At 41.9% G+C, this 27,242-nt stretch overlaps 2 protein-coding genes across 2 annotated transcripts in view; both read left to right on the forward strand.

The window, feature by feature from the left end:
* LOC149174599 (amino-acid permease BAT1 homolog) overlaps nt 1–27,242 on the forward strand; it is a 261,107-nt gene that overhangs the window by 19,087 nt on the left and 214,778 nt on the right. The window lies entirely within an intron of this gene.
* LOC149174600 (uncharacterized) lies at nt 23,080–25,087 on the forward strand. The gene is made up of 3 exons (XM_089423850.1): nt 23,080–24,040; nt 24,141–24,282; nt 24,418–25,087. The coding sequence occupies exons 1-3, from the start codon at nt 23,080–23,082 to the stop codon at nt 24,878–24,880; spliced, it is 1,566 nt and encodes a 521-aa protein (XP_089279976.1). The 3' UTR covers nt 24,881–25,087.

A 27,242-nucleotide genomic window follows, 5' to 3' on the forward strand; every position in this document is an offset into this window, starting at 1 on the left:
TTTATCAGATTGAGTGGATTAACTGATGCAGACTGGGCAGGAAGTTCAGTGGATTGGAAAAGTACCTCTGGGTACTGTTTCAACATTGGATCAGGAATGACCTCCTGGTGCAGTAGGAAACATAAGTCCGTGGCTCTAAGCTCATTTGAGGCAGAATATATGGTGGCAAGTACAGCTTCGTGTGAGGCCATATGGCTTAGAAAACTGCTTGTGAACCTATTCAGAAGGAATATGGAGGCGACCAAGATCATGTAAGATAATCAGAGTTGCATCAAGCTCTCTGAGAATCCAATGTTTCATGATAGGTCGAAGCATATTGTTAAGTTATGGTATGTTCTATGCTTATAACAGCTTACTTCTTTTTCTTATTATATTCCACAGATTAACAATCACATGTACATAAAGTAAAGTGCAGATAGAACATTAAACGATCGACAGAAAACAAGCCAAGACAAGAGACACAAGATGTGGCGGCTAGCCAGGGACAAACCCCACAATGTGTGGGGAAACCCTTTGATCAAATCTTCTTTTATCTTCAATAATTCAGCAGAGAGAAATAGTACAATAAATCTGATTCATCAGCAGTAGCAAACCCTAGATCAGTAGCATCAGCATTAGCGGCTTCATTATCAAACTAGGGCAGACCATATCTCACAAACCGACAGTCGGATTGACTTCATTCCACCACCAAAAGTTTCGGCTTCCAGAGGAGGTCTAGATGAACCTATAGCGCAGTTCCAAAGAGGAGATCTTCTAGGCCACGCAAGTCAATCTTTACTTCTGCAGTTGCAGCTTCAGTTTCAGCAGTTTCCGGCTTCAAACTAGGGCAGTCGATATCTTGCAAACCGTTCGTCGGATTGACTTCATTCCACCACCAAAAATTGCGGCTTTCAAAGGAGGTTCAGATGAACCTATAGCGCAGTTCCAAAGAGGAGATCTTCTAGGCCACGCAAGTCAATCTTTACTTCTGCAGTTGCAGCTTCAGTTTCAACAGTTTCCGGCTTCAAACTAGGGCAGTCGATATCTTGCAAACCATTCGTCGGATTGACTTCGTTCCACCACCAAAAGTTGCAGCTTTCAAAGGAGGTTCAGATGAACCTATAACACAGTTCCAAAGAGGAGATCTTCTAGGCCACGCAAGTCAATCTTTACTTCTGCAGTTGCAGCTTCAAATTCAGCAGCTTCCGGCTTCAAATGTGTGAGAGAGAGAGACCCATTTCAGCGCAGTAGAGAAGAGACTCATATCTGCGCAGTAGAGAGAGAGAGATGTGATGAGATGAGTGAGTCCAAATGAGGAAAAGTCCTCTTATATTTATACACAACGTTGGTGGGTGAATAGATGCGACTGTTGGGCTTCTGAGCCTACATGAGTTGTAGGTCGGCTTGATAATAATTCCATAATCAAAATAAATTCATATCTCCATGAATACTTATCGGAATTGGATGATTTTTATATCAATCCTACACCTCTCGACGAGAGGAATCTAATAAAAATATTATTAGCCATGAATAAGATGACCCACATGAAGTTTTGCCCTGGTTGCCAATTTTAACACTCCCTCTCAACCATGGAGAACTTCATCTGCAATCTGTCTATCGGTCGTTACTATTCATCCATCAAATGCACTGCCTTGTACAGCCTGACCCTTGCCCTGCTCTGCTCTATTTTGCCTGTTCTGCTTTGTCTTGTTCTGCCCTGCACTGATCTGTACTGTTTTGTTTTGTTCTGCTCTGCTCTTGCATTGTTCTGTTCTACTCTGCTTTTATCCGAATTATGAAGAAGAAGAAATGATCGAGGATGTATCATACTGACTCAAAGTCAGTCTCAGAGTATGTACCACTGGTCCCAGACCAGTCTCAACCAACCCAAAGTCAGCGTCATAGTGAGTACAACTCCAATGGTCCCAGACCAATATCATCCTCCACTGACTCAAAGTCAGTCTCAGAGTATGTACCACTGATCCCAGACCAGTCTCAACCAACCCGAAGTCAACGTCATAGTATGGTACAACTCCTACCACTGGTCCCAGGCCAGTATCATTGATCCCAGATCAATAGAGGTCATCCTAGCGTAGGGAGTACGGTAGTTACAACGATGCGTCCATCGGTACTACTATGGTCCCTAACTTCATTTCCCTGCTCATTGATCAGATGAGAGGTACTTCCCATGAGTCCCAGACTGCATGGGTAGGATGCCTCGACAGTAGAACTAATCAATCCTGTCCTCACAGGAGAACACATCAATCCTGCTACAATCGCCATGGAGAACACATCAATCCAGGCTGCCATGGAGAACACATCAATCCAGGCCTCACAGGAGAACACGTCAATCCTGCTACAGTCGCCATGGAGAACACATCAATCCAGGCCTCACAGGAGAACTAATCATCCTGCTACACAGGAGAGCGAATCATCCTGTTCCACAAGAGAGCGAATCATCTTGTCCCACAAGAGAGCGAATCATCTTGTTCCAGTGTGCACCACCAGGGGAGGGTGAGTCACCCTGTGGTCGTATGTTGCTCCAGTCAGAACCGCAAGCCCTCAGAGCTCCTAGAGCTCAATGTATGCAATATGCAGGACCCTTGTACAAGGGTTTCTTGATGACTCCAAGTCGTTTGGGAAAATCACAGATTAGATCTTTCCTCGGGGCTTTGACAAGGTGTATCAACCTGTACATCATCTTAATGCGATGGAGCCTCCTTGCTCATCGTCTTACCATGTCCCAGATGATGTCTATCTGCTGGAGCAATCGACGAATACGGGATTCCTCAATAATTGAATCCCACCTCTGGTTGTTACAGAGAATCACAGTGGTATGTGTTCAAACAGCTCACTAAAGAGCTTCCCCAACCAGGCAGCTTCATACGAGATCATACTCGTAGATATGTATCCGATCTCGGCGGTGCTTATGGCAATCGACTTTTGCTTCCTTCTCATCCATTATATCGAAGCAAAATCCAAAGAGAAGCAGCACTAAAAAGTGCTCCAGTGATCCTCCACACTACCTGCCTATTCGGCATTCAAATAATCAGGCAGTTTCATATTTCCGGCAGTGTATCTCAATCCATGAGAGATTGTGTCCTGAAGACATCTCAGAAGATTCTTGATACCAATCTAGTGAGGCTCAACCAAATATGAGCTCATAATGCTAACTGCAAAACATATGTTCGGACGGAGGTTCACCAAGAACATCAATGCGAATGAGTTTTGAGACTCAGAGGCATTTCCCAAATCTGGTCCGACATCACTACCATATAACTTCTGAAAGTTAAGATCCTCGAGGTAGTCATAGGCTTGCAGTCCACCATACCAAATCTTTCCAAAATCTTCACCACATATTTTCCTTGAGATAGGAAAATTTCCCTTGGCTTCTACCACACTTCAAGTCCTTGGTCCTTCATTTCAAATTCAGAAGCCAACTCCCTCTTACATTTTGAATGAGAGGGTCTGCACCTGTTAGAAAGAGGTCATCCACATACAACACCAGTATGAGAGGCTTGTCATCTTCAACCTTAAAGTAAAGGTTAGGATCGGCTTCACTCCTAGTGAATCCCAGCTTCATCAAGTAGCTATCGATCCTCTCATACCATGCTCGGGATGCTTGCTTCAGCCCATAGAGAGCCTTCTTCAACCTGCATACATGAGATTTTCAATCATAAATCTCAAATCCTTCGGGTTGCTCCGCATAGACCTCTTCTTTGATCGAACCGTGCAAGAATGCGGTCTTGACATCCATTTGATGTAGGTTCCATCCTGGTGAAGCCACAAGGGCTATGATCAAGCGGATGGTCGTATGTCTGGCAACAGGTGCAAATATCACATCATAGTCTATACCTTCCTTCTGGGAGAAACCACGAGCAACAAAACGAGCCTTATACTTTTCCCACTTCCATCTGCTACATGCTTTATCTTGTAAAGCCATTTAGAAGCGACAACTTTCTCGTCCGGGGGGTAGTTCCCAGACATCATAATAAACTCATGTTCTTAGGCCATAGCATCCTTCCATATTTGATGCTTGATGGCATCTAAGAATGATGAAGGCTCATTTTGTATAATCGTGCTCATGATGGTCAGGTATTCCTGATACCTGTTAGGTTTCTTATTTTCACGAAAGGTTCCTCGGGGTGCAGCATGTCCTTCAGCATCATCAAGTATCCCCCTAAGCCATGAAGGCCTCTTCCTAGAAGAGGGAGGCTCAGGTGGAGAAATAGGATCCATGGGTTCCTCCACATCAGGCATTATTACATCATCTACCCATAGAGACAGCGTCCACAATCGTAGGGTTCTTCCTTTCCGCCACACAATTCTACTTAGGAGTATGTGGTGTAGTAGTCTCCCTCTTAATGCCAGCCTCAGATATGCCTGAGTGAACCAACTGTAATATATCGGAGGTCTTGCTTTGACTTGAGGGGAATGGTCCCCTTTTGAGCTTTCCTTCAACACATCCAGACATACACGTTCTTTCTCTACTTGGAATTCGGGCATCCCTGTTACCATCTGTCTTACATAGAGTAGAGCTTTATAATGAAGGTGGGCAAACCTTCGATGCCAAAGTTCAGACTAAAGAGATGTGTCATAAGACATCACACCTAGCAGACTTCCATCGACCTGATATAATGAATCAACACGAAACCCAAGAGTAAATGCATCTTTAACATTATTTTTCCATATACGTACCTTGTCATCGCTGAAGGTTACCTTGTAGCCTTTGTCTTCCATTGCCGAGATGGACACCAGGTTCTTTCGGAGGTCAGGTGCATTTAGTACATCCTGGAATTTCTAGCCTTCTTGAATGCTTGTCCTCTTCCTTGATTCCCAGCTCTCCTTTTACCTTTGCTATTGAATTTGTCATTCCTTTGATTGCCATCAGAGGGATTTTGATCATCGTCCCGGTGTGAGTCCTTTCTATCAGGGCACTCCCTTGCATAGTGACCTGCTTTATCGCAGATGTAACATCGTCCTTTTCTTCCACCCTTAGGTCCAACCTTTCCTTTTGATTTAGTCCTGGAATTATTTCTTTTCTTAGCATGAGAAGAAAAGGCAGCAGGAGGATCTTTAGGCAAGGGCATTTCTTGCTCTTCTACCCTTGTATCTTCTTGAATGCATCTAGCCATTAATTCCTCAAAACCAGGAATTACATTATTTTTCAAAAGAGTAGTCCTGAACACGTACCATTCGGATGGTAATCTTCCAAGAGTCGTGAGTGCCATTTCCCTGTTAGTAATAGCCATTCTATTGTAGATTTCCTTGGAGGTGTCCAGTTCAAAGATGTAGGCCACCAAGTGCTTGTCGATAGAGTCCCGGATGATCTTCTTTGTTTTGACTTCTCCATTTTTCCATTTGTTCCAGGCAGCAGCGGATGCATTTGATGGAGGCTCAACAATATTGCTTCTTACATGGTCCAGCACTCCTTGAAAATCTAGGGTTAGATCGATAGACATCTTCCATCCGTGATAGTCAGCATTCTCACGAAGCTTGCCTTCGGTAGAGTGTTGCAGACCCCATAGTTCTTTTAGGATAGCCTCGCCAATCTTCTCTTCGGTGATTGCTCTTGCTCTTGCTTGGGCTTTGTCTTCACCTCAGCTCCGATACCATGTTAAGTTATGGTATGTTCTATGCTTATAACAATTTACTTCTTTTTCTTATTATATTCCACAGATTAGCAATCACATGTACATAAAGTAAAGTGCAGATAGAACATTAAACGATCGACAGAAAACAAGCCAAGACAAGAGACACAAGATGTGGCGGCTAGCCAGGGACAAACCCCACAATGTGTGGGGAAACCCTTTGATCAAATCTTCTTTTATCTTCAATAATTTAGCAGAGAGAAATAGTACAATAAATCTGATTCATATCAGCAGTAGCAAACCCTAGATCAGTAGCATCAACATTAGCGGCTTCATTATCAAACTAGGGCAGACCATATCTCACAAACCGACAGTCGGATTGACTTCATTCCACCACCAAACGTTTCGGCTTCCAGAGGAGGTTCAGATGAACCTATAGCGCAGTTCCAAAGAGGAGATCTTCTAGGCCACGCAAGTCAATCTTTACTTCTGCAGTTGCAGCGTCAGTTTCAGCAGTTTCCGGCTTCAAACTAGGGCAGTCGATATCTTGCAAACCGTTCGTCGGATTGACTTCATTCCACCACCAAAAGTTGCGGCTTTCAAAGGAGGTTCAGATGAACCTACAGCGCAGTTCCAAAGAGGAGATCTTCTAGGCCACGCAAGTCAATCTTTACTTCTGTAGTTGCAGCTTCAGTTTCAGTAGTTTCCGGCTTCAAACTAGGGCAGTCGATATCTTGCAAACCGTTCGTCGGATTGACTTCATTCCACCACCAAAAGTTGTGGCTTTCAAAGGAGGTTCAGATGAATCTATAGCACAGTTCCAAAGAGGAGATCTTCTAGGCCACGCAAGTCAATATTTACTTCTGCAGTTGCAGCTTCAAATTTAGCAGCTTCCAGCTTCAAATGTGTGAGAGAGAGAGACCCATTTCAGCGCAGTAGAGAAGAGACTCATATCTGCGCAGTAGAGAGAGAGAGATGTGATGAGATGAGTGAGTCCAAATGAGGAAAAGTCCTCTTATATTTATACACAACGTTGGTGGGTGAATAGATGCGACTGTTGGGCTTTTGAGCCTACATGAGTTGTAGGTCGGCTTGATAATAATTCCATAATCAAAATAAATTCATATCTCCATGAATACTTATCGGAATTGGATGATCTTTATATCAATCCTATACCTCTCGACGAGAGGAATCTAATAAAAATATTATTAGCCATGAATAAGATGACCCACATGAAGTTTTTCCCTGGTTGCCAATTTTAACACATATTGATATCCGGTGTTACTTTGTCAGGGAATATGTCTAATGAGGAGCTGTATAGTTGAGCTACACTCCTACAGGAGAATAGGTGGCGGACATCCTCACCAAGGCCCTTGGAAAGACAAAATTTGACTACTTCAGGGAAAGGATGGGGATGGTAAAGAACCCGTTTCAGTAGCAGAAATGGGAGTGATACCAGTGAGGATGCAGAGGGAGTTGCAGTGCGGATGCAGTGTTGGGAGAAAGGACTAGCAGCAGCACGGATGCAGAGGGAGTTGTCGTACAGATGCAGTAGTGGCAGTAGCAAAGCCATGGGTAGCAGTATAGGATGCAGCAGTGCAGAGGATGTTGGGCAGGGAGGCTTAGCATCAACACAGGGACCGATGCCGGATGATTAGGGTGATACTCAGTGAGGAGTATTACTAGAGCATAGTCCTCGCTAAGAGGGAGTGTTGATTTGGAGTAGCATCAGATGTGCTATAGCCACGAAAATTGGTGGAGAGGCTAAGGCACATGAGATCTGCAATACTCAGAAAGGGTTTAGGCAGATTCTAAAAAGTTTGAGAGATATTAAAGTAATTAATATTTTTAATGAGTATTAATGTGAATTAATATAAAACTGTGTTAGAATGGTCCAAAGTCATGGATCAAGCTAGATCCTATCTTAGCCGTTGATTAGGGACTTAATCTTGGCCATTGATTTGTCAACAAGAAAAGTATAAGAGGAGGCTTGAGGGTCACTTGGAAAATACATGGAGGGAGACCAGTCAGTTCAATTTTTTTAGCAGGGTTAGCTGAGAAATTGAACCAGTGGTTTGGTGAGTAGTCAGGAGGCAACAAGTACGAAGCAGAGAGGCGGGATCAACCACTGGAGATCAACGCTGAGGCAAGAGAGGCAGATGCAGGGCATTTTAGGCAGATGCAGAGGCAGCAAAAGACTGCGCAGTCACTAGCTGGGCCTGCGTGGGTGACACAAAGAGGCCCAGGGTTGACGTAGTCAAGCAGCGGTTGACGTAGAGGGTTTGAGAGCCATGCAGAGGTCAGTCGGGCTGACGCTGGGTTTGGGAGAAGTGCTGGAAAATTATTTCTCTTTGTGGGTAAGCCAGTTTGGCATCTTGTTGCATTGAAGAATTGCTGAATAATAAAATTCTCCCTTGCTGCACCGGTTTTTCCACATTGGGTTTCCGGGGACTGTTGTCCAAAATATGTGCCAATGCTTATGCATATGTTTGTTTCTGTATTATGGTGTGATATCTGCAGCAGTATTTATTTTAATGTTTATAGAAGTAATTTCATAAATAACTTATTGTGGAATAAGTAGGAAAAATAAATCAGTTGCTGCAGAATTTTCACAGAAACACTGATGAGAAGCGCCGATATTAAAGCCGTCGGTTAAGGATTAATGCGCTGATCTATCCGCTGGTTTAAAATACCGATCCGCTGTGTTGAAACCACTGGGTTTAGGACTACGCCGATTCTTTGTAGTATCCCGCCGTTTGAGGTTTAAATGTGAAAATAGTCCGTGAACTGTTTGATAGCGGTTTTCCTATATTTGTCAGGGATTGTTGCCGTAGGGGCTAGAGAATCTCTGCTTGAAAACAAACCCGTGGCTATACTTGTCATCGGTTGAGAACTGCCCGGGAATTGAGGAGTAGCCACCCGATTATTTAATAGACTGCCCACATCGGACAAAGGAGCGAGGACTGGCTGATTAATTCAGAATCTATTGTGCAGCAAACCTTGACCCTGGCATTAGGCCGAGACCTCGCCTGAGCAACAGGGAGGTTCCGAGAAGTTGCAGAAGGCTCAATTATCCAAATTGGGAGCTCGGATGGGTGTTTTTGCATGATTTTTTCGCCAAGAAGTCAGTGGTAATGTCTGTTCCTAGAGCTGGGCTCTCCATGTGCCAACTATCTCCCAGATTGGAGGTATAAGGATGTTTATGTAAGAATATGCTTGTACTTCTATCTTTTCATGCCATTTAATGAATGAAGGTCTCCTCACTATTGAGCAGAGGCCGAAGATGTAGTCCAAATTGGATGAACTCCGTAATCAAACCTCTGTGTCTTGATCTCATGTGTGATTATGTTTCTTTTATCTTCATTTTATATGCTTATGTTCCATGGTTTTTAAGTGCTTTGTTATATGTAATTTTGATGCATCTATAAGCAAAAAAATCCTGGATCAAGTGGTATCAGAGCAGGGCTTAGTTGATGCGAATTGCATGAGTACGCTAACCAGAGATCAGCCTCAAAGGACGTGCATCACGAAGAGGAGACATGGCAGATGTTGAAGCTCATTGGGAAGAGAAGCGGTCTTGTGGCTGTTAAGAATTGCGAGCGTGAATGACCGAGTGTGCAGCCATGGAGAATGATAAAGAAATGCACAAGACCTTCCTGCGAATGTCCAAAATGGTGGACATCATGTATGAAGCATATGAGAAGCGAAGAGAGGAGGAGACAGAGAGATCGGAGAGCGATGTGTCATCCACATCTTCCAGTGCTTATGCATTTTATTCCTCACCTTCCTCGAATGAGGAGATTAACTAGAGGCTTCAAGAAGAGAACACTAAATTAAGAAGGCTACTACGAGAAGAGAAAGAGGAGAGGCAGTGATTGCAGCTTCAGTTGCGAACCACAGATGAGGCCCTAGAAGAGTTGAAGCACAATGACCAGAGTCTTCAAGCAGAGCTTGCTGGATTAAGGAGGCTTCTACAGGAATAGGAAGAGGAGAAACAAAGTCTGCTATGCCAGCTGCAAGCCAAGAACGAGGCCTTGGAAAAGCTGTAGCGTGACCCCTGTGAGGTAAAAAGTAATTCTTCGACTTCATGTATGTTTCCTGATGATGATTTCGCCGTTTTTGAAAATCATACCACAGGAATCGGCTCCAAACTGTTAAGGAGAACGGGGTATGAGGGGAAGGGCCTTGACATTAATGGCCAAGGTATCATAAACCCCATCAAAGTAGAGGAATTACCCTTCTGTGAAAATTCTATCACTGCAGCAACTGATTTATTTTTCTACTTATTACACAATAAGTTATTTATGAAATTACTTCAATAAACATTAAAATAAATACTGCTATAGATGTCACACTGTAATACAGAAACAAACATATGCACAAGCATTGACACAGATATTTTGGACAACAGTCCCTGAAAAACCCAATGTGGGAAAACCAGGAGAATTTTATTATTCAGCAATTCTTCAGTACAACAGGGTGCCAAACTGGCTTGCCCACAGAGAGAAATAATTCTCCAGCACTTCTCCCAATCCCATTGTCAGCTCGACTGACCTTTGCATGGTTCTCAAACTCTCTACGTCAGCCCCTGCTTGACTATGTCAGCCCTGGGCCTCTATCCGTCATCCACGCAGGCCCAGCGAGTGACTGCGCAGTCTTTTGCTACCTCTGCGTCTGCCTCTCCTGCCTCAGCGCTGATCTCCAGTGGCTGATCTCGCCTCTCTGCTCCGTGCTTGTTGCCTCCTGACTGCTCACCAGACCACTGGTTCAATTTCTTAGCTAACCCCGCTCCAGAAATTGAACTGATTGGTCTCCCTTAGTGTGTTTTCCAAGTGAACCTCAAGCCTCGTCTTATAATTTTCTCGTTGACAAGTCAACAACTGAGATTAAGTCCCTAATCAACGGCTAAGATAAGATCTGGCTTGATCCATGAGTTTTGGACCATTCTAACACAGTTTTATATTAATTCACATTAATATTTTATTTTCCCTAAGTCTAAACTTAGGGACTTCATTAAAAATATTAATTATTTTAATATCTCCCAAATTGTTTTGGATTTGCACAAACCCTTTCTGGGTATTGGAAATCTCATGGGCTTTAGCCTCTCCACCAATTTTCGTGGCTAGAGCACATCCGATGCTACCCCAAATCAACACTCCCTCTTAGCGAGGACTGTGCTCTAGTAATATTCCTCACTGAGTATCACCCTGATCATTCGGCATCGGTCCCTGTGTTGATGCTAAGCCTCCTTGCCCAACATCCTCTCACTACTGCATCCTGTACTGCTGCCCATGGCTCTGCCACTGCCACTACTGCATATGTACTACAACTTCCTCTGCATCCATGTTGCTGCTGGTCCTTTCTCCCAACACTGCATCCGCACTGCAACTCCCTCTGCATCCTTGCTGTTATCACTCCCATTTCTGCTACTGAAACGGGTTCTTTACCATCCCCATCTTTTCCCTGAAGTAGTCAAACTTTGTCTTTCCAAGGGCCTTGGTGAGGATGTCCGCCACCTGTTCTCCTGTAGGAGTGTAGCTCAACTATACAACTCCTCGTTGGACACAGTCCCTGACAAAGTGACATCGGATATCAATATGCTTCGACCTATCATGAAACATTGGATTCTTAGAGAGCTTGATGCAACTCTGATTATCGCACATGATCCTGGTCGCCTCCATATTCCTTCTGAATAGGTTCACAAGCAGTTTTCTAAGCCATATGGCCTCACACGAAGCTGTGCTTGCCACCATATATTCTGCCTCAGATGAGCTTAGAGCCATGGACTTCTTTTTCCTACTGCACCAGGAGGTCATTCCTGATCCAATGTTGAAATAGTACCCAGAGGTACTTTTTCGATCCACTGAACTTCCTGCCCAATCTGCATTAGTAAATCCACTCAATCTGATATCTTTACTCCTGGTGTACAAGAGTCCATAATCGATTGTTCCCTGTAAATACTTGAGAACATGTTTGGCTGCTGCCCAGTGCACCCTCTTCGGTTCCACCATGAACTGAATGAGGGTGTTGACAGCGTAGCAAATGTCTGGCCTGGTATTGACCAAATACATCAGGGACCCTATGAGCTGCCTGTATAGGGTGGGATCGACATCCTTGTCTTCTGATGCATCAATCTTCTTCCAGTTGGTGATCATTGGCGTAGCCATAGGTCTACAGTCCTCCATCCCGAATCTTTTCAGGATTTCTGTAGCATACCTCCCTTGCCCAAGGAAGATTTCTCCCTTCTGCTGCCAAACTTCCAACCCTAGGAAGTAGTGCATTCGTCCCAAATCCTTCATATCGAATTCTGTGGCTAGATTCTTCTTGCAATCCCTAATGAGTCTAGATGATCTTGTCAGAAAGAGATCATCCACATACAATTCTAAGATTAGCGACTCGTTCTGTACAACGAGATAGTAGAGATTCGGATCCACGTCACTCTTGACAAACCCCATCTTCTGCAAGCAGCCATCTATTCGACCATACCATGCTCTCGGTGCCTGTTTCAGCCCATACAAGGCTTTCTTGAATTTGCATACATGTGACTTCTTCTCATGAGTTTCAAAGCCCTCTGGTTGTTCAATGTATACCTCCTCTTCTATTACCCCGTTCAAAAATGCCGTTTTGACGTCCATCTGATGGATCTCCCATCGCATCTGGGTTGTGTTGACCACTACGTGTCAACTACCCATAGCAGTACACCCCCTTTTCGCAAAAGGGACAGCACTGGATCGACGTGTCCGTGCCATTCGATTGTCATCATCTGCTTGATTATGTTATGTTGTAAACCCAGTCTGCATGTGTAAATTGTAAATAATCTTAGCAGATCTGAGTCATGTATGTAAATTGCCTAGGCAAACCTAATTTTCTAGTGATAATCTACACGTTTCGGAAGGTTTTTTGTCTCACCGATCCATGATCGGCAGAGTTTTCCTTCAGCCTAACCCCAAAGCTGGAATGGATTTTGTCATTAGAATCTTAGGGGACTCCTATTGTATTTGGTCGAGTCTATGTAAAAGTAATTTGGAAATAACTCTAACTATTTGGTTAGGTTATTACAAATTGCTTGATCTGCTAGATTATAGTTGTGTCGCAGAACTGGGTGGTTTATGAGGGTCTATGTCAAATGGGTTTTCCCCCTTGAGATGTAAAATTGTAAAAGTCATGATGTAAAGTGTCTTGAGGGTTAGAAAATGTTTTAATCCCCTCATAAGTCCTAAGTCCTACCTAGGTGATTTTTCCAAAGGGCTAAGTTCGAGGATCCAAAAATAAAAAATTAAAAAATATAAAAGTAATAAAAGATATAAATAAAAAAATAAAAATAAAATTAAAAAATTAAAAAAATTAAAAATAATTAAAAATAACTAAAAAAATAAAAAAATAAAAAATAAAATAAAATTTAAAAAAGATAAATGAAAATTAAAAAATAATAATAATAATAATAAAATAATAATAAGTCAAAGTTTTGAGAAAATAAATGCAAAGTTTTAATTTTTTAATATACTAAAATGCATTTAAAATTTCGACGGATGAGATTAAAAGGGATTTTGATCTTCATCGATGGTCGAGATTAGTTTGACATGGATCACTCGAACTAGCTGTTGGGAAATTTTCCTTTAAATAGGGTGTTAGGGGTCATTTGAGATCAGATTCGATCTGTGAGTCTTGTGTTGAAGAAAGCTCTCTTCTAATCCTTTTCTTGTGCAATAAAGAAAGACTTTGGGGTTGAAATCTTGCTGGTGTTACTCTCCTAAAATGTTGTGAGCTGTTTCATTTTTCTGCATAAATTTAATTTCAGCCATTGATAATAGCTTGTTGAAGAGTGATGTTGAACACAGTTATCTTGTTCACTCACTAGGGTTCAGATGGTAATAAAATTTCTGAAAATAATGGCAGGTATCTCCACTGGATTTGGATTTTAGTACTGTTTTTTCCTCTTTATTGATAGTTGAAGTGAGCTGTGCAGGAAATCTAGATTGTGAAGATCAACGGGCGTTTGAGGAAGTTCTCGGCTGAACCAGCCAACTCCCGTAAAGCATTTTCTTGAAGAGCCTAGCCAGTTTCGATCCTGGGTTTATCATTTGAATTTATCTTTTGAATGCATGAGAAGTTTTCTGAGGTATCTCATAGTAAATCTAAAATTTTGAAAGTATTTCTATGGATTATTGACAAATCTGGGTGTTGTAGAGTCATAAATCTGTAAAAAAATTTAATCGATTTGTAGGGTTTTTAGTTTTTTTTGCATATATTATTTCTGGGTATTTTTGCTTTTGCTGTTATAGGTTTTGGAGCTGAAGATATAATCTTGTCCTGAAGCCAGATCTAGGCCTTGGAGGGTAAGATTTGGCCTCACAACCAGTTCTTATAGGGGCACTATTTTGCTGTCCAAGGGTTTCAGATTCAGTCACTGTCAGATCTGGAAATTTGTTGCAAGGTTTTGAAGCAAAGGGAATTAAATTTTCTTCAAGTTTTCAGAAAAAAGCTCAAGGCTGCACAAGCCTTTACCACTCCTCTGTGTGAAGTTCCTTCTCCTTCATCGTTCAACCTCGTTTGTCGCCATTGCCAAATCCCCACACCTGCAAACGAAATTTAAAATTAATTTTTTTTTTTGGCTCGCTGCATCTATTTTTCCTTTGCTCAATGCTGCCAATCCATTCCATACATACTTGCATCCTGCCACGCTGCAATCCATTTTCCTCAGCGGCTGTCGTGAGTCCCTTGAGCTTGATCCTGCCATTTCTGCTGTTGTTACCCACTCCATCACGTATCCCTCAGCTCCATTCTCATCCCTCTCCTGCTTGCTGCCATACCCCTCACGCAGCGCACAAACGCTACATAACGCCTTCAATACCTGCGTACGGATATCCCAAGGAACCCTCATCCGTTGCAGACTTTTCCACGCCTCCACGCAGCCATACGCAATGTTCCTCTTTAATCGTCATCCGCTGCTCCATTATCCACGCGTTTTTTTTTCTTTTTTTTGCTGCGTTTAATTTGCTACCACGCTGTCTAGATCTACGCAGTCACCTGCGAAACTCTCATGCTGCCATTTTTAACTGCATTCCTCACGCAGGCATAAAATAGCTGCCTCATCACAACTCCATTTCCGCGCTTCTCCATCTCACATTTAGACCTTCTCTCCTTCCGCTATTCAAAACCTTGCTGCTGTCCTACCTGCAGATACTCCAAAACAAAAGTGAAAATCTGATTTTGGTAGCATATTTCCATTGTTTAGGGTAGCGTATATTTTTTTTAAGTTTCGTTTCATTTAAGAATTAAAATTTCCAGTTTTAGTTTTAAAGATACGTTAGCTTGAGATTTATTAAATTTTTGTTTAGTTTTAGATTTATTAAAATTTTAATTTAAGTTTGTTTTGTTTTTTATATAAAAAAAATAATAAATAAATAAATTCAATTGTCTCTTTTACTTAGTTTCTAACTTTATAAAATTAGCATTAGATTTAGATTAGAGTTAAGCTTTATTTTTGGTTTAGGTTTAGTTTAGTTTAATCTTTATTTTTAATTTAGTTTAGTTTTGTTTTATGTTTGAGTTTAAAAATAATATAATAAAAGCATAAAAAGTTTCTTTTAGTCTAGATTAGATTTTAATTTTATTTAGGTTTTAATTTTTATTTAGCTTATAGTTTATTTGGTTATAGTTTAACTTTAGTTTTGTTTGATTTTATTAAAAAAAAATAAAAAAAAATTGGTCTTGTTCTAGAATTTAGTTTTTTTTTATTAAAATAAAAAAAAAAGTAATAAAAAATAATAAAAAATCTTGAAATATTTTTGTCACATTTAGTCTTAGCATATTTTGTCATGTTTTAGTATATTTCGCTAAGGCTAATAGATTTTGATGTGGGATTAATATTTATCATTTTTTATGTGGTTAAACATGCTCAAATGCTCATTTGAATATTAGCTATATAAAAGTGATAGCTGGTTAGCATTTAAATTTCGTGGTTTAATGTATTCAATCTTTATAAATTTAATTGTTGGATTATTGTTTAAGGCATTGTGCATTTGTTGAATATCTTGTATTTTGCTTATAAATGATTGTTAATCATGGAATTATAAAGTTCATATTTCTGCAGCTTTTGATAAACAATCATTTAATCATTAACTCCATAAGGCACTGGTACTTTAATTTCCAAAAAATCAATCAGGTGCTAAATCGCCTTGTTGTGTCTCCCAACCCAACTGGTTCACAGTTGGTCTTCATTCATCCCATAGGGTCTACCCCCCTTAGCCTCGGGAGACGGCTTAAACGGAGAGATCGGGGATCAGGGTGACAACCCTCGATTTGAGCGTTGTCGTGATAATCTGTGCGACAACAGGGTGCAAGAGATATCACGGTCCTAATAAGATGTATACCTGGCTACCGGGGCGAAGGTCTCCTCATAGTCAATCCCTTCTTTTTGAGCATACCCCTTAGCCACAAACCTGGCCTTGTATTTCTCAACACTGCCGTCTGCAGCGTATTTGATCTTGTAGATCCATCTTGATCCTACCACTGATCTGTCTTGAGGCCTTAGCATGACCTCGCAGACATCGTTTACCATTATGGAGTTGTATTCCACTAACATCGCATCTAGCCAAACCTGACGTTGACCTGCCTCCTTGAAACTGGCAGGCTCTCCATCCTGAGCTACTAATGCCTGATATCTATCTGGCTGTTTTCGCTCCCTCTTATTGTTTCTTGGCGCACCGATGAAGTCCTCTGCATCTCGCAGAATCTGACGAAGTTCCCTGCTAGTTCTTCCTCTGCCAGCAGGTGCTTCTGTTCTCTCCTCCTCATCTTGAGAATCTTCTTGTCCCGAGGAAGAATTCTTTACTTCTGTTGGTTGAAGAGGCTTAACCAACGGCTCCTCTTTCGACTGCTCCTCGGAAGGCATCTCGCGTGATCTTCTGAAAGCCCTGTTCTCCATGAACTTTACATCTCGTTGTACTACTACCTTCCAGCTCCCTGGAAGATAGATTCTATATGTCTTAGCGTTCTCGCTATATCCTACCAGATATCCCTTTTCCGCGGTCTGATTCAGCTTCTTCCTCTTTTCTTCAGGTATGCTGCAATATGCTAAACTCCCAAATATCCTGAAATGACTGACTTCAGGTGTCTTCCTTGTGAAGACTTTTTCTGGAGTAATCTTGCCCACTGCCCGATGAGGAGTCCTGTTTTGAACATAGATTGTTGTGTTGCATGCTTCTGCCCACAGGAATTTTGGCATATCCTGATCATACATCATAGCCCTAACTGCTTCTACAATAGTCCTATTCTTTCTTTCTGCTACCCCATTCTGCTCCGCATTATATGGAGTTGTCCACTCTCTTTTGATGCCCTCCTTAGTGCAAAAATCAGTGAAGTCCTTATCGACATATTCTTCACCATTATCTGAGTGCAAAACTTTTATTTTCTTCCCAGTGAGATTCTCAACCAGAGCCTTGAACTCCTTGAATCGACACAAAAGCTCATCTTTGTTTTTCAGAAAATAAATCCAAGTTTTCCTTGAGTGGTCAGCAATGAAGGTAAGGAAATACTCGGCACCACTGAGAGATTTGACGGACATAGGTCTGCAGATGTCAGAGTGTATCAATCCTAGTACACTCTTGGCCCTGTGTTTGCTCCTAGGAAATGTTGCCTTGGAATACTTTCCTAGAGCACATTCCCTGCATACATCATCTTGTTCCGTACTCAGATTCGGAACTCTTGTTACAGTGCTCCTGAGAATTCTCAGAGCTCCATGGTGCAAGTGACCCATTCTTCTGTGCCATGGTTCGTTTAAGTCCTTGTCTCCATGACTGCCTATTAGTGCCATTGGTGATTCTAGTTGCAATCTATACAACCGATTACTTTTGACCCCGATCTGCACTTTTTTTTTTCAGCTCGAGTGTTTGACGTATACTTTGTCCTTGATGAAGTAGACGTCGTAGCCCTTGCCTTGTAGTTGCGACACGGAAAGTAAGTTCATCCCCAATCCTGGTACATGCAGCACATTTGTAGCATGGAACCGTTCTCCCGATTCTGTTTGAAAAACTATGGTACCCTTCCCTACTGGAGTACACTTTACCTTGTTTCTCATGGTGATCTGAAAGTTCATCTTCTCTTCTCGATATTCTGAGAAACACTCCCTGATTCCCGTCATATGCCACGAAGCTCCACTGTCTATATACCATACTTCTGATGATATAGCACTAGTCATACACCCCACTTCTTCTTCCAGCTTGGAAGCCAACATAGAGAAATCGAAATCTCTTTCTCTTATGCAATCTTCTGAAAATCTATGTGAGTCCCCTGACGTGGATGCCTCTGCATCTTGGTCTCGACCCATAACTGATTTTCCCTTTCTGTCACTGATTATTCGCTCTGATACCATGTGAAAATTCTATCACTGCAGCAACTGATTTATTTTTCCTACTTATTCCACAATAAGTTATTTATGAAATTACTTCAGTAGACATTAAACTAAATACTGCTGCAGATATCACACCGCAATACAGAAACAAACATATGCACAGGCATTGACACAGATATTTTGGATAACAGTCCCTGGAAAAACCCAATGTGGGAAAACCGGTGCAGCAAGGGAGAATTTTATTATTTAGCAATTCTTCATTACAACAGGGTGCCAAACTGGCTTACCCACAGAGAGAAATAATTCTCCAACACTTCTCTCAATCCCAGTGTCAGTCCGGCTGACCTCTGCGTGGCTCTCAAACCCTCTGTGTCAGCCCTGGGCCTCTCTGCGTCACCCATGCAGGCCCAGCTAGTGACTGCGCAGTCTTTAGTTTCCTCTGCTTCTGCCTGAAAAGCCCTGCGTCTGCCTTTCCTGCCTCAGCGCTAATCTCCAATGGATGATCTCGCCTCTCTGCTCCGTACTTGCTTCCTCCTGACTGCTCACCAGACCACTAGTTCAATTTCTCAGCTAACCCTGATCCAGAAATTGAACTGATTGGTCTCCCTCAGTGTGTTCTCCAAGTGACCCTTAAGCCTCCTCTTATACTTTTCTCATTGACAAATCAATGGTCGAGATTAAGTCCCTAATCAATGGTTAAGATAAGATCTGGCTTGATCCATGACTTTTGGACCATTCTAACACAGTTTTAGATTAATTCACATTAATATTTTATTTTCCCTAAGTTTAGACTTAGGGACTTCATTAAAAATATTAATTATTTTAATATCTCTCAAACTGTTTAGAATTTGCCCAAACCCTTTCTGGGTATTGGAGATCTCATGTGCTTTAGCCTCTCCACCAATTTTCATGGCTAGAGCACATCCAATGCTACCCCAAATCAACACTCGCCAAGCAAGGCTTGGGTATATAATGGGCCAAAACAACCAGCGAACCACCAACAACAGATAACGAGGAACCCTCATCAGTCCTTTCCAACTTGACAATGGGGGTAAAAGATGTTGATTTCCCTTCAGTTTCATCTTCACATAGTATAATTTCTGTTGGAAATGTGGAGATACCAATTACATGGACAAACATGAGACTCCCTACCAGGACGAGGTACAAGGAAGAAGGAATTGGTGTTAAAAGCCAAGGCATAATTCCACCATTGGAGGTTGTGCAAAGACCATGATTCGCAAGGTTGGGGTGCACTGAAGGATAGTGCTCAAAGATGTCAGAAACTTCCACGACATTGTTGAAACCGTTGAGGAAAGAGGATGGTGGGAACACATCACCATCAACCTATCGTAGTACACATTGTAGAGAAAGAGCTGAGGCAAGCTCTCATTCCCATGATCATACCAGAGACCAACAAGAAAGGTATAACCAGTCTCGGTATTGTAATGGTCATTTTGATTACAACCGTATTGTTAATAATGAATGAAAATCACGGCATAAAAGAACTTGCAGCTTTTGTGGATTGCATAACCATATGTTTGCTAAGTGTTGGAAAAGAAAAGTAGCACGAAAAAAGGTGAGGCGTGAAAGACTCTCCTAGTAGGAGGCAGAGAAGAAGGTAAAGCATATCTGGAGGAAGAAGGCTTATTGTAGTCATTGCGACAGAGGTGGTCATCAAAGAGCCACTTGTTGGAGGCTCCATCCAAAGCATCGTCACAAGGACAAAGCATCCGTGCATGAACCAGGTGAAACAGTTGTTTGATCAGCGAATGCGCCACAAGGAGGCGACCATTCACTTTGAAAGTGAGAGATGGTTCTTCTAGGTGTGGTAGAATGTCATGGCCTTAGTCTGTGTTGCATTTTAAATTGTGAAAGTGATGATGTGTTTCCATCTCTTGTTGAAGCAACCATAGTGTCATGGCCTTATTTTTGTAAATCACGTGTTGCAGTGATGATGTGTTTTCCATCACTTGTTGAAGCAACAATGATGTTTGGCCTTATATTGATAGCTGGAGCATTGTTTCCATTTTTATGTGAACTTGACCATAGAGTATGCTTTATAAACTCGTGGCAAGTATGGGATGCTTGGCTCATTTTTTTGGTCATATAGCTAAACATGTAATTTGCAAGATATTGTACTACAGGTTTGCAGGGGATGCAGGTGTTGACTCATCGCTTGGATCTGAAGGACAAAGGTGAAGGAGAAGGAAGGATGACCTGTTAGGAGTCAACACACTTGCGGTGCAGACAAAATACATAGCAGTGGTAGATTATTTAATGCTTTTAGAGGACCAAAATCTTCTCTTAGTGGGGAGGATTGATCCAGGTCGACCTTCAAAAAGTATCAGTGGCATGGTAAAAGGCTCAAAACTAAAAGTGGCAGAATCTAGATAAACTTAGCATCAGATCGAAGTGTTCGCCATCCTAATTCCAACGGTACGAACGACACTCGAATCTGAGTTCATATGAAGAAGTTAGAGCAAGTCAAAGTCCGAGTTTGACTTGTCTAGGTGGCAGGAGGAGATGACGTGGCAAAAGTCTAAGCGAATGGGAAAGCGCCAAGTGGCAGGTTACCATTGGTCCTGCATATCGCATATCGTAGAAGAAGAGGTCGCGGCTTAAGAGAATCGGCCTTAGCATTGCCGATTTGCGATTGCGATATCGCATATCGCATATCGGAGGTGGGCAAGTGTTTTGAGAATTGGCCCCTGACAGAGCCAGTTGCGATGCGATGGAGTATCCCCCCCTCGCTGTTGCAGATTGCGATTTGCGATAGGGGACATTCGAACCTGATATTTTTATCAGTGTTGAAAATATCGCCGATATTTCGGCGAAAATCGTAAATATCGCGAGATTTTTACCAAAACGAAATTTCGGCTGTAATTTCTCGCGATTTTTTCTAGTTTTGAATTTCTCGCGATATATCCGAAATCTCGGCGATTTTTTTACAAATATCGCGCGACGACCATAAAAATCGCCGGCAGCATTTATAAATTGGGGTTTGGCCGTAAATGATCCATTTCTGTTTCGAGTTTTCGTTAGAGCTGGAGCCTGGAGACGCTGCGAAGTTCGAACGGTGGCTGCGGAGGGTTCCAGTTTATGTGTTTACAACTTTCCAGGTATGCGTAATACGTATTCCCCAACCATTAAAACTTAATACTTTGGCTGCGGAGGGTTTAATATCATGTCTGTCTGAATACCAAAGAAAAATTTTCAACACTGCTGGGAATAGAAGAAAAGGTTAACAACTTAACATTACTCACAGTCCCAAAGAAAAATTTTGGTACTATTATTATCTCCCACAGAAAAATAATTCGTTAAAATTACAGTGTCCGAGAAAAACGTTGGCATCAATTTTTAGTCCCGGACATGAGAAATCAGAGTTGGTTGTCTCGGATGGGAATTCGATACTGTCCAAAGTCCTTAATGATACATAGACAAAATGTATAACTTATGTGTGAATGTTAAATAATAAAAACTTAAAACCATGTGTCTTTGTCACTGCCATATGAGACTATGCCACCACATGTTATCGAACCCAATGCCACAGTATAATGCAGAGTATAGTGACACCATTAAAGATGCAAACCAGAGCCATTGTAAGAACAAGTCATGAGCTGCAGTCAAGCGATCCTTCACATTGTTTATACTGAAATAGAGAGCTTTTGAGATGTGTGTCAAGTTACCACAGAGATTGTCACTGTGTTAATGAGAATCATTGTGTCACCACTGTAATGGAGTGCAAGCCTAATTCTATGTCACTGTCATGTCACAAGTTACAACAACTATCATTACAGTCATCAGGTCACTATGTCAAGAATCAAGATTACTGCTGTCATGCTGCCATTAATTAGTAGCAATTTGGAATTATAGACCTGTAGCATTTGTAGAAAAATTTGGAATTATAGACCTGTAGCATTTGTAGAAAAATTTGGACCTGTGTTAAATTGTTAATTACCAAATTCAGTGAAGACCTTTTAGAGCTCAGACCTGTGAGACAATGTACATTGTAAACATTAACTTAGCCACATCATTGGCTAATTTTTTAAAGATGTTATTTTATTTTGGTCAGAAAATTCAAAAAACAGCAGTCCATCTTTCGATAAGTGTCAATAGCCCGTTCGATTCCCTTGAGAACTTCAGTCTATGGGCCCAGGTCTGCAGTGTTTTATTCACAGAATTGCCCAGAATTTTGATTTTATGCTTGACATTTCTTCTGGGTAGTTCGATGATCGATCTGAGCTTTTCTTCAGAATTTTATAAATTTAAATTTTATATATTAAAAAAACAAGGGTTATATATTGCTTAATAACTTATTAAGTTACTAATTCTAAATTTTTTTTGGTGCTGTAGGTTTCCTTTTGAGTTAGCCGGAGCCCACTACAAAATACAAATATGCCAAAAAACTTGGACCCATTTTGGGAGTATGGGATCCCTGATGGTGGGACAAATCGTGCATATCTTTCATGCAAATTGTGTGGGGACAAGATGACAGGTGGGGTTACACGACTGAAATACCATCTTGCTAGACTCCCTGGACATGATGTTGGCATTTGTAGAGTTTCTAGTCCGGAGCTTATACGAAAAGCTCTTGAGGCAATTGAAGAAAAGGACAGAAAGAAGGAAGAGGCGGAAAGAAACAAAGCTGAACGTGCAGGTAGATCCTTTGGGATATCTTCTCATGATTTTGATGTTCAGGGTAGTGGCCCTACTGGCGCTAGTGGGAGGGGCTCCACAACTGGCACACCATCACATGCTAGTGTGAATGCGAGGTCATCATTTTTTGTTCCACGAACAGGAGCTGGAGCACAACCTGGCATAAAATCGCTTGTCAAAAAAAAGGAGAAGGAAGAAGCAGATAGAGTCATGGGGAGGTGTATTTATTGGAGCGACTTACCTCTCAGCATCACAAAAACCAATCCATTTTGGCAACCAATGTGTGATGCTATTGCTGTTGTGGGCCCAGGGTACAAAAGTGCCACATATGAGGAGTTGCGGGGGCCAATTCTTCAAGCAGAAAAAGAGGACATCAACTCTAGATTGGCGGAGTTGAAACAGACATGGGAAGTCACTGGATGCACAGTGATGTCTGATGGTTGGACAGATAGGAAGGGTAGGACCCTTCTAAATTTCTTGGTACATTGTCCTAAAGGTACCATGTTTATTAAATCGTCGGATGCATCAGAACATATCAAAGATGCAGCAACGATATGTGAGTTGTTAGATGGGTTCATTCAGGAGATTGGTGTGCAGAATGTGGTGCAAGTCGTAACAGACAATGCAGCTAATTATGTGTCTGCCGGCAGAATGCTTATGGAGAGGCATCCCACATTGTTCTGGACTCCATGTGCAGCGCATTGTCTTGATTTGTTGCTTGAGGATATGGGGAAACTCTCCTTCATCAAGGAGGCAGTTCATATGGCTAGGAGCATCCCCAAGTTTATTTATAACCATGCTATTGTTCTTAGCCTTATGAGGAGGTTCACAAGAAACAAGGAGTTGCGGCGTCCTGCCATCACATGTTTTGCCACAACCTTTATTACTCTTCAGTCTTTGCTTCGATGTCAGTACGAGTTGAAGCAAATGTTTGTGTCTAATGATTGGCGTGGTTGTAGATACAGCAGGAGACCTGATGGGAAAGCCATTGAAAAAATGGTGTACTCTGAGACATTTTGGCGTGGAGTAGAAGAAGCATGTGCAGTTAGCGAACCTATAGTAAAGGTTCTTAGATTGGTGGATGGAGAGAAGCCTGCAATGCCTTATTTGTATGAGGGCATGGATAGGGCCAAGGAGGCCATTCGTTCCTATTATGCAGACAAGGGTTCTGCTGGCCTTAATAGGCAGATGATGTTATGGGATGTGATCGATAGTCGGTGGACAGGGATGCTTCATCGACCCATTCATGCAGCAGCACTCTTCCTCAACCCTGCATTTGCATACAAATGCAATTTTCGTTTTGATGGCGAGGTGATTGAAGGGCTCCATTCCTGTATTGAGAGGATGGTACCTGATTCTGAGCTTCGTCTCAAAATCAGCCGCGAGATACATAATTATCAGGATTGTGTTGGCCTATTTGGCTTTGATGATGCCATTAAGGAAAGGGCCCTCTTCATGCCACGTAAGTGACAAGTCATCACTCATTAGAAATTATAAATTTGAATTTAATTATGTTTTAACTTTTAAGTTTTTGAATTTTTTATTTCATTATTTTGTTGTAGATCTTTGGTGGCGAAGCTATGGTGCAAGGGTACCAAATTTGCAAAATTTGGCTATACGAATCTTGAGTCAAACATGTAGCTCTTCAGGGTGTGAGCGCAATTGGAGTGTATTTGAGAAAATACACGCCAAAAAGCGCAACAGGTATAACTTTGAACTCAAGCCTTCAGTTGAGCAATTACACTTATTGTAATTTTTAATTTTTAATTTATGACCTTCAAGTGTCAAGACTCAAGAGTCAAGAGTCAAGACTCATTACTTTTTTTGACACTCTTACAGGTTGGAGTTCGCACGCCTCAACGATTTGGTGTATGTGCATTACAACATCCGACTTCGAGTGAGGCAAATAGAATCACCAGTGGATCCAGATGCCATTTCCTTAGACAATATTGATGTATTGTCTCCGTGGAGGGTGGAGTCTCAGGAGCCCATATTGGAGGAGTCACCTTCATGGTTGGAGGAGCCAGTGGCAGATGATCCATTAGAGCAGGGGCAGCAAGAGGAGGACTCGGAGTCAGAGGAGCAGCAGCACTTAGAGGAGGAGCAGGAGGAGCTGGAGGAGGACACTGCGGGAGCATCAGCATCAACACCATCTGCTATAGATATAGGAGAGCATAGCTCCATGCCTATCACTCATTATTTGACATTAGGTGCAGAGGCAGTGTCAGGGCCTTCTACTACTAGGGGCAGGCCTGACAAACAGCCCATCATGTTTTCCCGTAAAAGGGGGAGAGGGCAGTAGATAGATAGCTGCTAGTTTTATTTGTTATGCTACATGTAACTCATGATGATGAGATACTTTTATTATTATATGTGATGTTATTTTGTATTGGTTCTCCACATTTGAGTCCTTGAATGGACAATTATCAGGGATTAGCACGATTTGGTATCGCCTTTGATATATCATTTCTATTTGACATCATATATATCAGTGTTTTCTTCATATTTATGTGCCAATGTGTTTAGTTCATGTTGTTATTGCTTTATATGTTTAGAAATCTGAAAAAATATGAATATATTATGCATTTTTTATGCTTGCCGATATTTGCCGATATTTTGCCGATATTTTCGCCGATATTTCCGATAAGATATTTTCCGGACCCTCGCCGATATTTTCCCGATACCGATATTATCAACACTGATTTTTATACACTGTATTTTATAACCCTAATGGGTCCGCTGCTTTTGCGGTTGTATGGACTTCGATATCTGTAGAGGGAAAGTGTCGGATGCAATTTGCGATGGGAATTGCCGGATGCGATAATTTAAATGTTATGTTTTATAATCCCGACAGATCCGTGTTATCGCAGAGCGCAAGCTGGGTTTGTCCACTGGTTGGAAACATCGATGGGAAGCGCCGATATTAAAGCTGCCGGTTAAGGATTAATGTGTCGATTTGTCCGCTGGTTTAAAATATCGATTCGCTGTGTTGAAACAGCTGGGTTCAGGACTACGCCGATGCTTTTTAGTATCCCGCCGTTTGAGGTTTAAATGTGAAAATAGTGCGTGAACTGTTTGATAGTGGTTTTCCTATATTTGACAGGGATTGTTGCTGCAGGGGCCCGAGAATCTCTGCCTGAAAACATAGCCATGGCTATACTTGTCATTGGTTGAGAACTGCCCAAGAATTGAGGAGTAGCCACTCGATTATTTAATGCACTGCCCACATCGGAGAAAGGAGGGAGGACTGGCCGATTAATTCAGAATTTATTGTGCAATAGACCCTGACCCTGGCAGTAGGCTGGGACCTCACCTGAGTAGTAGGGAGGTTCTGAGAAGTTGCCGAAGGCCCGATTATCCAAATTGGGAGCTGGGATAGGCGTTTTTGCATGATTTTTTAGCCAGGAAGCCAGTGGTACTGTCTGTTCCTAGAGTTGGGCTCTCCATGTGCCAACTATCTTCCAGATTTGAGGTATAAGGACGTTTATGTAAGAATCTGCTTGTACTTCTATCTTTTCATGCCATTTAATGAATGAATGCCTCCCCACTATCGAACAGAGCCCGGAGATGTAGTCCAAACTGGATGAACTCCGTAATCAAATCTCTGTGTCTTTATCTCATGTGTGATTATGTCTCGTTTATCTTCATTTTATATGCTTATGTTCCATGGTTTTTAAGTGATATGTTATATGTAATTCTGATGCATCTATAAGCAAAAAAATCCTAGATCAGGAAAACCTTAAACATCCAAAAACCTAACCCTAGGATATGAAGCGCCAAAACTATTGGCCTTGTTGGGGTAAATTGGTACATTAACTTCCCGGGGTCATAACTTTGGCATACAATCTCCGTTTGACGTACACGTTACCTCATTAGAAAGATCTATCCGAGGACTATATATCTTTCAATTGCAAATGTCAATCAAAGACTTGCATTTGCTTGTTTTCGACAAAAAATATTGTTTAGGGCCTCAAAACTGCTCCAGAAGTTCAGGATCTAAAAAACTGCCAAAAATAGGAAACTATTCTACAATTAAGGAAACTGAAAAACTGAAAGAAACAATGGTGGGGGTCCAAGTGGAATAGGTGGGTGGCCACCAATATCTTCTTGGATCAGTCCTCCCCCCTTAGGAAGCAATGGTCCCCATTGCGTTGAGTGCCTCCAGGAAATGGGGAAACTTCTGCTGAACTTGGTCACTGATGAGCCACTTGCCTTGTTGCAGGAGTTGTCCAGCTTTGACAACCCGATACAGTTGGATCTTTTGCTAGCGAGTGTTGTTGATATGTGTGTCCAGTAATAGTGGAAAGTATGGTCGAAGGCAGTCCACATTGAACACTGGGTGCAGACCGAGGAATGGGGAAATGCTGAGCTCAAAAACAGTGTTTCCCAAAACCTTAGTAATGGTGTAAGGCCCATATCGGAGTGGTCTTAGCTTCTGATGGGCTCTGGTAAGGCGTTCTTTCTGCAAATGCAACCAAACTTTGTCGCCCACCTGAAATTTGTGTGGCACCCAATGTTGATCATGTCGCTGCTTGTACTTGGCATTGGACTTCTCCAAGATGTCATGAACCTGCTGGCAGATGTGTTGGATGCGTTCAATAAATCTGGTTGCTTTATTAGCCTCAGACAATACATGTGTGGATTTTGTCTGTGTAGTCGCATGA

This window comes from Pinus tabuliformis, chromosome 4_1 (genome assembly GCF_031772625.1).
Source record: "Pinus tabuliformis cultivar Carrire ecotype Pingquan chromosome 4_1, CPIR1, whole genome shotgun sequence".
In the NCBI taxonomy this organism is placed as follows: Eukaryota; Viridiplantae; Streptophyta; class Pinopsida; order Pinales; family Pinaceae; genus Pinus; species Pinus tabuliformis.